General features: G+C 38.9%; 2 protein-coding genes across 4 annotated transcripts; one reads left to right on the top strand and one right to left on the bottom strand.

Annotated features, from left to right (window-relative positions):
* Window positions 1-1156: 1156 nt before the first annotated feature.
* On the top strand, window positions 1157-7910 carry LOC146697318 (uncharacterized). 3 transcript variants are annotated; one of them, XM_085476008.1, is made up of 9 exons: window positions 1157-1561; window positions 3518-3547; window positions 3636-3785; window positions 3899-4019; window positions 4108-4320; window positions 4414-4497; window positions 6110-6251; window positions 6451-6613; window positions 6743-7910. In XM_085476008.1, coding segments are annotated over exons 2-9 (1149 nt in total). In that variant the 5' UTR covers window positions 1157-1561; window positions 3518-3545; the 3' UTR covers window positions 7017-7910. The 3 variants fall into 3 exon arrangements, with proteins under 3 accessions (XP_085332134.1, XP_085332133.1, XP_085332135.1); XM_085476007.1 differs by having other exon boundaries at window positions 1157-1566; XM_085476009.1 differs by lacking the exon at window positions 1157-1561 and having other exon boundaries at window positions 1594-3547.
* Window positions 7911-10013: 2103 nt separating this feature from the next.
* On the bottom strand, window positions 10014-15468 carry LOC146697317 (uncharacterized). The gene has a single exon (XM_085476006.1). It carries the CDS (start codon window positions 11681-11683, stop codon window positions 10121-10123), a length of 1563 nt encoding a protein of 520 aa, XP_085332132.1. The 5' UTR covers window positions 11684-15468; the 3' UTR covers window positions 10014-10120.

The raw sequence follows: 15468 nt of genomic DNA, 5'->3' as shown, positions 1-15468 counted from the left end.
GTGATGGCTCCGGAATAATGTATAGTCAAAAGCACTGCATCGAGTTTGATAGCGTCCAATAAATACTGAAGTTATAAAACACTTTTAAAAAAATGTTTATAATGGACGTTCTTTAGTAATCTGAGAGCTGTGGGATTGCTGTGGGATTTGGTATTTTGGCCATAACACACAAACTGGAACTGGAACCAGGGGCATATCAGTTTTGAGCAAAGAAATACCTTTGCAAGCTTCATTTTCATTGTGAAAAAGTCTCCAAGTCAAGATTTTAATGCCAGGCGCCCCATAATCATCCTATCAAAATCGTCGCAAATTATCAGTTCAAAAAACCGCCTAAGGGGAGTAAGTAATGCACTAAAATGATATGGGCAGATTTTATCACTGTCACCGTATCCCGTATCTGAAATGGAGAGAAAAAACAATATAATTAGTGTGTGTGGTGTTATGGGTTGAAGCGCGCGCGGGGGGGGGTATCCACGAGTTACATTAATACAAACTATTTCAGCATATAACCCTGAAATCTGGTGAAACAGCTGACCGGAACCATCTGTAGAATAAAATCCGTATTTACCGTCAGATCATGAGTCTAATAAAATCCCGTTACTCTGCCACACGCATGCGTAAACGCCCTCGCCGTTTTCCCTTTAGGTAGCATACTGTTGACATACTGTATTGGTCTGACATTAATCAATCACAGTAGCACCGCTCGATCACAGCTCAGCGACCTTCTCAACAAATGGATTATGAAAAGATAAAATAAAATAAATCTATGAAAGATCAACAAAGCCCTTCCGCTGAATCACGGTTGAAAGCTTCGAGAAAATACATTTTATTGTATTGTATTGTATTTTATCACCAAACTATTTTAGCATGTGTTTCCGGAGTATCACTGCAGAGATGTTGACAATGAAGAGATAGAAATCCTCCATGTCCGCCATCGGTACGTCAAAAAATGTATGCATGCAAGAAGCTTCACGTGTAAGAAAATAAATAAATAATTAAAACGTTAGAGTAACAAATGACCTGCTATCTCTATTTTGCTGACATATAACGTTATCAATGTCACAAATTAACTATAAAATGGTACTTTCAAACATCAACGGACGCTCTTTGGTTATCATCGCAAAACCGGAAGTTAATAGCAGACTATTTCCACTTCGCCGTATTTATCTTTGTGTGTTTGGTTGTCAGGACAAGCCCCAGGACAAGAGGGCAGAACACCGGTCCTTTGGAAGCTCGCTTCATAAGCGGCTACACTGCAGTTACATGATGTACATACAGCCCGGCCTTTTACAGAAAGTACCCTTTTATTTGGTATGTTTGTTTTGATAGTCGTTTATTATTATTATTCTTTTTTAAATAAAGATATATGCTAGCTTATTAGCGACCAACATACTATTGCTACAAAGAGTCAAACGGTAGGAAACCGTTGTCAGAACTGTTGTCTTCTAGCAACTTAAAGAAGTCCAGACGCTTTTCTTTGCAAGCTCCTTTGACTACGATGACCTGGATGACTGAGAACCTTCACAGACACACCGTTGTCTTCATTATCTTCACGATTCAAGTTGAGTAAGTGGTACTGCTAACTTTACGTCAAAGCTCTCTAAGAAAGAAAGAAAAAGGGGGCACAATTTTGCTTAGCTGTCTAGGGTGATTAGATGTCTGCACAACATTTTTTTATTCCTTGTCCTCCTGCCCGTCTCACATCTAAAGACAGTGTCACACATTTTGACTGTATCTGCAGGACAAGCACTTTGTAAAGTCTATTTTTTACTCAGAAGGAAAGGCTTTTTTGTATTTATTGTAATTCTAGTCAGAACCAAGAAGACATTGTCTTGAATACAGTGGAAACAACCACATAGAAATTGAAGCAGCCAGTATATTCTAAGAAACAGAGGTTTTCTCTTTTTTTGCTAGTTATTTTTTAATTTTGCACAGAGAGGGAAATATGGTGGTAACAAAAAAGTTAAAATTGTCAGATACAACAGGTATCTGACAATCAGGAAAACAGGTATGCCAATCCACCAGTACATATGAACTGAAAACCAAAAAACAATTAGCAGCTGCAACGATGGTGAAATTGAAAAGAATACGACATTAAGCATCCTTTTATCTTCATCTTTTATCAAGAGAGTTGAAACTATAATATATTTAGCATATACATGATAAATGCCAGTGTTGTAAAATTGTTTTTTCCATTTGTTTGTTTTTTATTATTATCATTTTAAATTTAGATATGAACATTTCAAGCTACAAAGCTGACATGTCCCACTTTGTCCCACACAACAAACCCCATGTCTGCCCAACAACCAGTTTGGCGGGATCTGGTCAACCAAAGTGCTGATATTTTTACTTATATAAAAATAATAATAATACACTTATCTTCTGTTCAGGTATGTAAGTAAATAACTATAATTTGGAATCATAATAAAAACAAATAATATTATTTAATAGTAAACAGCAAATTTGTAAATTCATCGATAACATTGATAATTACATTTTAACATTAAAGTATAATTTTACTTAAATAGCTTGCACATGCTGGTGGATAAACCATTACAGAAACATAATTACCAACACTGTTAATTTTGGATTGGGTGGTGGTCTAATAAATCTTTTAAGCCGTTTATATGTAAAAATCATTTGATAAATGAAGTATTTCTCAATGCATTTCAACCTATGATCTAATGTTTATACATGGTCATATGATTTTAATGTTCCAGTGTGGGTGACACTCAATATATTTGATATACTGACTTATTAAATGGCTAAAAAAAGATTTTAAACACGCCTTTCTGAATGGTGGCGCTATTGCATAAACATGCCATTAGAGGGCGCTTTGGTAGAAATTCTTGATACTCAGGCATGACGTCGAAGTTTTTTTTAATGTATTTATTAGTGACCTACACGAGTCACGACCATGTGCTAATGTTCTATGTATAAGTCATAAGCTATCGTTCTAAATGGCCAGTCTTGTCCAGAAATGTCGTAGTTTCTAACTGACTTTCAATAAGGCATTTATAAATTCTAATGTAGTTTATTACATAGGTGAGGAACATTAATCGTCTCATTACCACGTGATTTTCTGCTGTCAAAATATGGGTCCTGGCACTCATGTGGACGTTATTTTGGCACGTATCACTCACTTAAACCTTGTTCTGAGACACACAGATGACTTTGATTTTGTGGGTGATGGGTGTAAGTGCAATGTTAGCGAGAAACTTGTTTTATCCAGATGTTCTGCACCATGTTTTTTCTCTAAAGCTGGAGCAGGATGAAGGCAGCCTTCCGACTTAACATTGTCAATTATTACTCACTTATACAAGTTCTAAAACAGTATTAAGCATTAATTAAATTAGGCCAGTGGTTACAACTGAAAGGGCTTTACAAAATGAGCCTTTATATGAAATGCTTCTGAAAACGACATAATCATATCTTTGTCCTGTTGTGTAACTGAAAACAATTTATGCTGTTTCCTGTTGCTTATATTATGTTACTTATAATCTTTCTATGCTTGCAGGTAAGACAGACAGACTGAGACTAAAATAATGTAAGAGTCTGTCCAGTATATCCTCTTGAAGAACACTATCTGACATTACTTTTAATGAATTCTAACCTGATATATGTTCATGTTGAAGGTCTGATCTAAAATACTACATGTCACTGTCTGTGACTGTGGGTGTCATGTTGGTGGGCCTGTCGTACACAATCTGTTTAGCCTCCCAGTGGATTTATGGTTGGCCTGACAAGCCTGGGTATAAGAAGTACATAGAAGCTCTTAATCCAAGGTAACTTTTAAAATACTTTAGATGTGTTCTCTGTTTTTATTTTGCATTTTTGTTCCACTCATTGAGCAGAGTCTGTTTTTAAGGTTTGTTTATGTGTTTGTGTTCTTAATCAGGCGAATATATCGTCTCAGCTTTGTTACGCTGGATCTTCTCAAATACCTGCGGTATGCCAGACTTTACTTTCAACTGAAGTCATGGTATAACGATGAGAGGAACCTTAAGTATTACGAAAAGGTATTTTAAGGATAACTTGCTGAGAAAATCTACCTATTTTGTTGAAAAATTTGTCAGTAATCAGTTTGTTTGTGTGGACACTTAATAGGGCATCACATTTGGTCGCAGAGGCAACAAGCTGGACTTGTACCACCCTCCAAATGTAGACAAGTTAGAAGATATGCCATCACCAGTTGTAATATTTATCTATGGAGGTGCTTGGAGTTCAGGAGAAAGGTCCACTTACTGTTTACTGAGCAGGCAGATGGCTGAAGAACTGAAAGCAACTGTAATTTGTCCTGATTACTGCACATATCCAAAGGTGAGAGCTTCTGAACAACACAGTAAAAGCGGGGGGGGGGGGTTATTCAAATATTAAACTTCTAAACTACTCTTGGCTGACTCTCATCAACAGGGGAATGTTTTAGGGATGGTCCAAGATATCGCTGACTGCTTGATTTGGGTCCACGAGAATGGAGAGAAATTCAACTTTGACAAAGTAAGACAGCTTAGTATTATTTAAGTATTCTTTGGAACATGAATAATAAGCTGCCTATATCTGTACAATCAAACAAACCTCCTGAAATATAATTAATCAATAACAATAGCTACCATGACCCAAAATACTGACTTTTACAAATGTTACATATTCATATACATGCGTTTTTACAGATTAAGTAAATGTTTTATTTATTTTGTAGAATAATTCTGACAGCTTCTGCATCATGTCTTTTCCTATTTTTTAATTTTTGACACTGTTTTGGATTGTGACTGGTGGTTGAAGTGAAGTAATGTAACTTATTTATCATTATTTATTCAACATAAACTGGAAACAGATTTTTAGGTCTTGTTTAACCCTCTGAGCAGTAAAAATCTTCTTTTTGGTGTCGTTTCCACATGTTGATTAAAAACCACATCATCATACAGAAGTAGTTTGAATGATTTCCCGACCCTAGAAACTGAGCCGTGTAAGGAGGATTCAGCAAAATCTCAGGAGGGACACTCAGACCTTTCTCTCCATGCAAACGGCCCCAGTACAAGCTGGAGACTGTGGTTTGATAAAGTTAACAGAACCAAATTAATCTGACACCGTCCACCCCTTGGCTGTGTCCAATACCTACTGGTAATGATTTATTGCCAGCAAACCAAACCAAACTCTCGATATGGTTGTAAAGGGTTTGGATAACCTGGGCCAGATACACCATACTCCCAAAACAAACCCAAGAAAGACACCATGAGGAATGTGGTTGAACATGGTGAAATCTCAAAGTTCATAAAACACTTCTAGGCTAGTTGGGCAAACTCCCACATTACTTTCAGTCCTCAAGAGAATAAAGAGCTCTTCTAGTCTTCACAATCAGGATCAAAACCACATTGTTCCTGTAACCAAGGTCCACCTAACTGGCTCTCCTCTCTAATACCCTGGGACAGTCCTTCCAAGAAGCCTGACGGGTGTGATCCAGCAAGACAATTGCATAACCTGCAAAGCCTTAGGGAATCGTGGGTGAATCTCTACCACCAATGAGTTTTTTTTAACTACATCAGTGACCTTGCCCTCATTAATGTCTGAGTCCTCCTCTTCATTCCCAAACTCTGCTTTCAGCACCGAAGCAGTCAGTGGGATTGAGGAGGTCCCACAAGTCAACCAAGCTTCGGACTGCTTCTTCAGCTTGACTGGATTAAGGGTTATTCCTGTGACAGGTATCAGCCACCTTACAGCTGAAACCCTTTACAGCAGCTTCAGCAATGGTTTTGCAGAGCGTGGTTCACTTGGACTCAGTGTCCTTAGCATCTCTCAGAATGTTGTCGAAGTTCTGAAGTTGCCCCCAACGTACCTTCACTACACAAAGCGTGTGCAGCATGCTCCTGCATCACCTGATCCTAGTCATCACCAGGTGATCAGCTAATAGCTCAGTTTCCCCCCTCACCTATACGGCATGCTGCCACAGATCTGATGATACGATTACAAAATAAATCGCAGCGCGACCTAGGATGTCCTGGGACTAAGTGCATATATGAATGCTTTTATACTCATTCACAAATTGTTTGTTATAAACGTTAAAAAATACATATATCTAATCACATACAGCATGCTGTTCTGTTTTTTATAGGATAACATTGTATTAATTGGGCATTCAGCAGGTGCACATTTGTGTACACTCACCACACTGTTTCTTGTTGATACAAGAGAGGAGCTTTCCATAGAGCCAGACAAGCAGCAGGAAGTCTTCCTGTTAATAAGAGGAATTATTGGTAAGAAATGAAGTTCATCATCTAAAGAAATGTTTTTTAATTTTATACTAAACTTTCATGATGTAATATTTGCCACATACATAGCTAAATTATTGATGGAGATTGTAAAACACATTTTGAGCATTTTTAGCTAATCTGTGGTTCCTCTTCCTTTATTTATACTTTATAAGTTAGGTTAACTGTTTTATATTCTGGACAGGTCTGAGTGGCGTCTACAACACTGTGGAACATTATGAACATGAACAGAAACGAGGAATCGAATACCTCTCTGACATGCACAGAGCAATGACTGGTGTGGAAAACCTTCCATTCTACTCACCAACACACTTACTGAAGAAGCTCAGCCAGGACAAAGTCAGCAGGTGAAGAGAAAAGGATAAAAAATGGGTTTAAAACCAATTATAATTCTAAAATCTAGTGCATCAGTTATTTATTTGAAATGCAAACACACTACAGACATTTATTTACTACAGTCCTTTTTATTCTGACAGATTGCCTCCATTCGCCTTGCTCCATGGGACCAATGACATTGTCGTTCCTGCTGAATCTACCATGAGATTCTCTGAGCTTCTCACTTCGCGCTCTGTTAAGTTGTCATTGAATCTGCTTCCCAGAGCGAGCCACACTGATATCCCCGTTGACCTCATGGTGTCAAACAGACGCCTCTACCATCCAATCTACGGATACATCAACGAAGAGTTCAGAAAACTTCTGGGTACTTGCACATCATTAGAAAAACATTCAAAAATCTGTAATACATACTGAATGATCCATACATTTACGTTTTAGATACTTGTTCTTATACCTCAAATGAACCATTTAACTTTGAGTTTGATTTAACACTTTCTGAGTTAATAACACTGTCATTATATTTTAACAATACTGTGATTGTGTGGGAGAGTTGTTCTCTACGATGCTTTCAAATAAATAATCACAAAGTAAAATAAGTTGTGGAGAAATGTGCGCTAGTAAGAATTGCACTGATACACAGTATTAAAAGTTGAATACAGTTAACAAATCTGTAGCTGTTGTTTAATTATCAAATTTGAGAATTTTCAAGTGTTTTATTTGATACTCTAAAAGTACGTGTATAATATATTGTAACAGCACATTAATAACCCAAGTTTTATTGACAAATGAAGTACAGTCATCATTTTTACACCTACTTGAAATTATTATGCCTAATATTCCAAAATTCAATGTTGTTACATCTTGTGATAGTGTTAAAATCTAACCCGTCACTCTTTTTGATATACATGTATTTACAGAGAGCAAAATATTTTGGGAAGTCTTGAATGATTAGCAATTTTTGAGCCAGTATAACTTTGAAACAGTACATAAATACCATCAGATTTTCACTGCAGAACAATAGTAACCATGTTCTGTAAAACTTAATTGCTTTAAAATGTTTGAATTTTGAGCATTATTTACAAAAAATGTGTGTCAAATGTTTTTACTGCAAGTAGAATAGAATAAAACTTTGGTCTGTATCAACTGTGCAGGAAATCAAAATAGTAAGACAAGGGGAATAAATAACCAACAAGAGGAATATGTACAAAACAAGGGGAAGGAGTTGGTTGGTGTATGGAGTCTGTGTGTGAGTGACCTGAGGGATGAGGCCACTCAGATCATGAATCAGACCATAGCTCAGATTGGTGGGTGGGTGGGGTGGAGGTGTGGGACTTGATTCACCTGAGGTATGAAATCTCTACACATCATATTCACTGTCTGGCCTTTGACGAGATAAACTGATCACGTTCTTGTGTTTGCAAAAAAACTACACGAAAAAACACCTAAAGAAATAAAAGCTGTTGTGAGAAACTCCTGCCAAATATCAATGTCCTATAGTTTCAGCTGGTTTGGGAATATCAGATGACCTCAGGAGCTGGCTTGATTAATCCCTTGTTGGAGGGAGTTAAGTAATGCCAGTACTGTGCCAAGCAAGCTAAAAGGGCAATTAAAAAACAAAAAGCACCTTTTGAGAAAGACTTTGCCTTCTTCAAAATAATAATAATAATAATTGCTGGATCTGAACCACCAGAGGCAGCAAGACTGTTTTCAGATTGTGTGAATGGAGGTAAGTTTTGGGCTAGTAGAGCGTAGCTCACAAAGATGGCTTCATCTGAAGTGTAATCTGAAAAAAAAAAAACTTTCCAGGTTACATAGTATATTCCTGGTAGATATGAATAAAACTAACATATCAAATTTCTTGCCTCAAGGTGCATTGTAAGGTAAGGTAGACCCTACAATAATAGATACAGAGAAAAACCCAACAATCAAATGACCCCCTATGAGCAAGCACTTTGGCGACAGTGGGAAGGAAAAACTCCCTTTCAACAGGAAGAAACCTCCAGCAGAACCAGGCTCAGCGAGGAGGGGCCATCTGCTGCGACATGCTGTGGACAAGAGCCAGAAATTAACAACAAGTGTGACTTAATGCAGAGGGGTCTATTAATGTTGAGTGAGAAAGGTGACTGAAAAGGAACTACTTGATGCAGCGTGGAAATCCCCCACCAATCTACACCTATTGCAGCATAACTAAGGGAGGATTCAGGGTCACCTGATCCAGCTCTAACTATATGCTTTAGCAAAAAGGAACGTTTTAAGCCTAATCTTAAAAGTAGAGTCTCTAGAGTGTCTGTCTCCTGAATCCAAACTGGAAGGTGGTTCCATAGAAGAGGGGCCTGAATTCTAAATCAGTTGTGGTAATGGACTATATATAGTTCTACTATCATGAGCATTTTCCAGAATAATAATTGTAAATCCTATTTTAGTTCAAATAGATCCCCCCGGGTTCCTGTATTTGGCTACCTGGTATGTCATTCTACTAATAATAAAAGACCAATAATTTTAATGGACTTAATGACAAAACAAAAGCTAATGTATTCAGCTTACACCCTGTTGGGGGAAAACTCTGTAAAAGACCCAGGAGAAATAAAGACACAATGAGACAAAGTTACTTTCTTTATCAAACGTGTACACGGGTGAGCTGCTAAGAACAACTCACACCATGCACAGTGGCTTGGTAATTTTTATAGGAAAGACAGTGAGAACAGGATAAGAAAATACAAAACAAATAAAATAAACAACTCCATATGTGGCGCTAGTCTCGTCAGCAGAGAGCTGGGAGAAGGCTGTGAGAGATAAAACAATCTAAAACAATATGTCCCAGAAACAAGATGTCTTTGCTGGGAAAGTCTAAAAAGATCATTCTAAACTAATCTAACCATAGGCAAAGGGCAGACAAAAGGCATCTTTGTACATTTAAAAGAAGGTAAAGAAACATAGAATCATTTTTCCTGTAACATTCCCCCCTGTTTAACTTATTTTAAATGTATACAACAATTGTCTATGAAAATTATTTATTAAGTATGTTAGGCAATTTTTAATTTCCAAAATCTTCAAAACGTCATCATAGCAGAAATGGCAGTCATTTGGTCTAAAGAATAAAACAAAAGAAAATAATAAAAAGAAAAACATAGTAAATGAAAATCATAGTAAATGAAATAACAAGTGGAATAAACAAGAAAAAATAATAAAACTAAAACTACAAAAAATAAAAGGATGAAAACTAAAATGAAAACTTTGTATTTAAAAATGATGAAAACCTAATATGTAAAATGAAAACTTCAAAAAATACAAGGATGAAAACCTTATATTTAAAATGATGCAAACCTTAAATTGAAAACTTTATATGTAAAATAATGAAAACTTCATATTTAAAATGAAAACTTTATGTTTAAAACTGAAGACTTCAAAAAAAAAAATAAATAAATAAAAGCATGAAAACTTGCATAACCTACTAATGTTTTAATCAGTGCATGATCACTTGACAAGTCATTTTTAATCACCACGTCATTTATTAGCAGCTAGTACAAGTTCTCCTCTAACAGAATTGCAACGGGATGTTGTTCTTCTTCAGGCACGGCAATATAAGCAGTCATTGTAGTTGTTATCATCTTTGAAATCATTACTCTTAGGCATGGCAACACACACAACACTAATATGAGCAGTGCTATCATGATGAGACCTAGAAGAAAAAATGGCTTTGCTACAGCAGCCAGCCATGAACCGCTGAACAGCCAGTCAAGCCAGCCTTGTGCTGTAGCTGCTCCAGGTGTGTGTTCAGTGACATATTTTTGCAGAGCGGTCAAATTCTGCAAAGCTTCATAAATGTCTCCTCCAGTTTCGTATCCATCAGGGATAAAAGTGCAACATGTTTCCCCGATCAGCTTGCAAACTCCTCCTTGTGATGCTGTTAGCAGGTCTAGTGTCAGTCTGTTCTGCAGCACCATCGTTCTGATGGCCTGCTGTTCTCCTGCTAAGGCAGTTCCCAGGGTCTTAGTCAAGTTGATGTGTCGTAGCAGAGCATATCGGTTGATCTCCACGTGATCCCGCACCTCGGCAACTCCAATGCCGGGGATCAAGCTCTGTAAGAATTTCACTCCTCCTCCCCAGATGCGAAACTCTCCCGGCACTCCAGTGTCCACGGTAATGCCGAAAGAATTGGGGGAGGCGATGTCCACTTCACGTCTCTGCCGGCTGCTTGGGTGATGTGCAACACTTTGCATGAAGAAAACGTGATCTGATAATTCCACCAGGGCGCACAGACCTCCCCAACCTTCAGGGAGTGACAGATAAGCCTTGTTGCCACATAGGAAGTACCAGTCAGCCAAAACTCTGGTTCCTCTGCTGCTGGGTGCCGTCCGTGCACATCCTGTCTGGTACTGAGTCTTTGTTTGTAGTGGCATTCGGTAGCTGTAGTCGGAGCGACAGTTTAGGCCCATCAGCGTCGTGTTACTGGGACAGGTGGCGTTGATTGAACAGGCCATACACTTCCTCTCGTTCCTTGGTCGGCAGAAAGTGTATATGTGCTTACATAGGTGAGTAGGCAGCTCCCCCACTGCCCGCGAGCCATTGTTCATCACACATACTGGCAGTTGTGATGCGTTCAGTTTGTTCAGTAGAATTACATCAGGCAGCGGGTCTGAGACTTGGGGCCAGGTCAGTAGGTATGTCTGTCCGGAACAGTTCACATTTGTGAGTGATGATGACCTCCAGGTTGCTTTCGCTGGGATGCTGTAGTTGGCTTTGGACCAAAGAGTATCGTAGCCTGGATGTGTTGCCAGGCCCAACAGGCACCAACTGCGATCTTCAGGTATGCTGTACGGCCACAGGCCAGACGTCTGCGAGGATAGGGGCATATGGGTACATGCATAGCAGTCAGTTTTGTTATTCAAGTGAGCTGTAGTGTTCATAAACTGCCACCAGAAGTTAGTGGCGTAGCCATGGGGAAACTTGGTGTACTTTCCTTTGTCATACAGTGTCTGCCTTTTCTCCACATAGCGTGACTTGTTGTCCCTCACGGAAGCGAAGGTGAGGAGCCCGGCCATGGTCAGGGCCGCTGCAGTTGATAAGAGCCACCACCTCATGACGACGGGACACACCCTCCTGTCGCGAGTAGACCCCCCGGCCAGGAAAGCTGACCCCTCCACCGGGCGAGATCACAACAAGCGGGCAAGCCTGCCGTCAGCTGTGTTTAGATGGCTTCACTGACTCGCCTGCAGTGACTCTGATGGACCCAGGATGGTCGTTCCGCAATTTTGCAAGCGGTCGGTGTAGTGAGGAGGACTTGGTATGGCCCCTCCCACCTGGGTGTGCTCCAGTTTTTCCTTTGGAGCACCTTGATCAGAACCCAGTCACCGGGCTTTAGTCTGCAAGACACTGGAGAAACATCATCAGGTTGTTGATTATGTACAATGATCTCTTTGTTTTCTAACAGCTTAGACATCCATTCTGCTAATGTGTTTTCTCTGATTGCTTTGTCTATTGGTTGACTGGTAATAGGCAGTGGAAACGGCCTGCCATGAATGATTTCAAATGGAGTTAGTTTATGGGAGCCTTGTGTTAAGCGCATCCACATTTTCACTAAACCCAAACATTCAGGCCACGGCCTTCCTGTTTCTGCCATGCATTTCCTGAGCCTTTGTTTTATAGTGCCGTTAGTTCTCTCTACAAGGCCTGCGCTCTGAGGGTGATAAGCACAGTGGTGTTTTATGCTGAAACCGAGTGCTTCAGAGACCTTAGTGATGACATCATTTACAAAATGAGTGCCGTTGTCTGACCGTATCAAAGCTGGGATGCCATATGTGGGTATGAAGTGATTGCACAGGCACTTTGCTACTGAAATTGCATCTGCCTTTTTCACTGGATAGATTTCCGGCCACTTTGAGAACACGTCTATAACCACTAGGGCGTATTTTGACCCTTGACATTCGCTTAGTTCAATAAAATCCATATGAATTGTGTGAAAAGGATGAGGCGGAGTTGGAAAACGGCCTCTTTGTGGTCGCAGGTTACCCTGAGCATTATATTTTTGACACGTCATGCATGTTCTGACAAATTGTTTTGCTGAGGTTTCAAAATTTACAGTGTAGAATTTACAGTGTAGAAATGAGAGTATTGTGTAGAATTTACAGTGTAGAAATGAGAGTTGACAATACTGGTCAGTCCCCCCGTTGACAAATGCGTACAGCCATGAGTCACTAATGCCGCCATTTTGTGGAGGAATTTTGGCAACACTGGCTTGCCATAACACATCATTAAGTCGTTTGTCAGAACTGCACCGTGTTTTAGCCATTTTGCCTGCTCTGCTGTGCTTGCTGCTTTTTGTTCATTTTTCAACACATCCAGTGGAATCTGATGTGTGTTTACTGCCATCAATGTCATGTTTGCCTGTTGTGCCGCCTATTTTGCTGCTCTGTCAGCAAAATTGTTGCCTGTAGTAATGAAAGAGTCAGTAGGCGTTGTAAGAGGTTGGCATGCTGGTTTGCCAATTGGTGTAATCATTCCTCTGGTTTTCCAGATTTTTTGCAAAATGATGCACAGCAGAGAAAACATACTGGCTGTCTATATAAATGGTTATTTGTTTATCTTTGTGTATTTCACATGCGCAACAATCTCGTGTGAAGTGACCTTCCTCTCCACGGTTCTAGCAGGCGTTGTCTCTATGTTATCTGCTGTTTCTGCGTGGCTGTCTGCGGCCTTGGTGTTTGTGACTTTGCTCGCCTCTCTGTTCCTGATAGCCACCTGCGAATTAGTGTTTTAGTCTGTTGTCAACAGTCAGCCTTATTTTTAAGTTACAGAATGCTTCTCCCTTTTTTTGTTTTTTGTTTTTTTTGTTTGGGAGAATAGATGCAACTCTACATTTTCACTTAAGGCAGTTTTAGATAATTTCTAGTTCTTCAAACAATGCATGGATCTCACACATTTCAAACTTTCAAGTTAGGGTTGTTTCCCATTTATACAAATATATATATTTAACTTTGCATTGCTCACAGCTCATAGCTCACAGCTCTAAACCTAGGCATTTTTCAATCATATGCCTAATCACTATGTGTCACTGTGATTCTCAAGTATGGTCACAAGTTCGTTTAAATTCGTTTCCAAAACCAACAAAATAATCAAACAAAAACAAAAAACATAAACGTGTCAGGACACAAAAGAAAAAAGAAAAATGCTGCCACCCGAACAAGGCAGAAGTCTGCATATGTTGGCTTGTAATAGCATGCAGCTTGTAACATGGTAGACTAATGTGCCTGTGTTAATTCAGCTCCATATTATTGTGTGAAGTTGCACTGGGTTGGGAGTGGTTTTGTGTGTGTCACATTTTTGGTGAGCCAATGGCTGGAATGGGGTTGGACTAATTAGAGGCAGGTGTACTTGATTGCACTGATACACCGGTCTTCTTATAGCCCACACTACAACCACTGCTGTGTTGTTTTGTCTCTCTGTGCAGGTATGTAATGTGATGAAATCAGATATGTTTGGGATGGACGGGTTTTGCCCTATGAATTTTATATTAAGTGTGTCGTTTTGTCTCTCTGTGCAGTCCAGGGCCTATTATATGCCACAGCCTAAAGGCAGCAGAGTTGCAGAGGCTTGAGTGACCACTGACTATATGCTTGCAGGGTGGTGGGTCTCCAAGGACAACTTCTAACCCTGTTAAAGGCAACATGTGGAGTGCAACTTGGCTGTGTGGCATAGCTGGCTCTGGCCTTGGGACTGTGTGTTTTTATACAATTCTTAAGTGGGACACTGGACTGTTTTATCTTTTATCTCTTGATATATTTTTTGTCAATAAATTATCTTTTAGAATTTTATTGACTGACATCTTTTTGCCCACGACTGAGACGGTTGGTCAGACCTAGAGTCTTTCTTTGGGTGTGTTACAGCAGCTTCTGCTCTAAAAGAAACAAATAAATAAAAAGAAAAGAAAATGTGGAACATGCTCATCAGCTTAGCAGTGTCTACATATTTAATTCAGCTTCTCAATCCTGTAGTTTTAGCTGTTGTCTACAGGGTTTTGCTTATTGGTTGTTATTATAGGTGTGCTCTATATCTCAGCAATGTGTCATTCTAGGATGATAAGTTTCAAGCTGGTCAAGTGCCTCTATGCACTTCATTAGTTTAGTTATTCTCCGTATTGTCTTCATCTCACATGTCATTACACTGAGTTTCAGCAAACCTTAAGCTTGATGCAGACTACTGCTTAACAATTATTCACCTCACATCATAACCGATTAAGGTGCCTCTTCATATTAATATTATGTCATTGTTCATATTATCCTCTTTGTCTTATATAACAGCAATAGCATATTATAATATTTTATCAGTGTGTACCATTATACTACTACTGAGCCAATTTGTTAGTTAGGATCATCTTATTCAGCAAACAGATAATTTTGAATTCATCCAATCTGCGGTCACATTTGTTCTCTCTGTTGCATGGCGGACCAGGCAGTTCTATTATAATATATTATTTATATTTCATTTTGTATCCATCAAGGGCTTCAGATGACCTGCAGAATCATCCTTTTCCCAAGGTGGAGACAGTTACCTTTTCACACACTGTCCTTGGCTGAACAATGACACAGCCTTAATATACCTTATGTATTTTAGTAAAATATTTTCGTGTGAATTATTTGCTTTATATTCATTTTATACATGCTGGGCATGGTCATCATGCCAACTGTGTTTCATTGTTAATATCACTTTACAGGTTGTTATCCTTGCTATTATTAATTTCAAATACTCTAAAGATAATTTCTACTGTAACTTTCCCTTTGTTCATCTTTATTTCGTACTTTTTATATTTATATCTACTCAGTGGGGTCTGTTTTCAACCCTTTTAAACTACTTCAGACTACCGTGATCT

The sequence above is a fragment of the Copadichromis virginalis genome, linkage group LG12 (genome assembly GCF_057382275.1).
Source record: "Copadichromis virginalis isolate Kocher_CV1m ecotype Utaka linkage group LG12, C_Virginalis_male_GT1.1, whole genome shotgun sequence".
In the NCBI taxonomy this organism is placed as follows: Eukaryota; Metazoa; Chordata; class Actinopteri; order Cichliformes; family Cichlidae; genus Copadichromis; species Copadichromis virginalis.
This window is presented reverse-complemented; position numbering and strand designations above follow the sequence as displayed.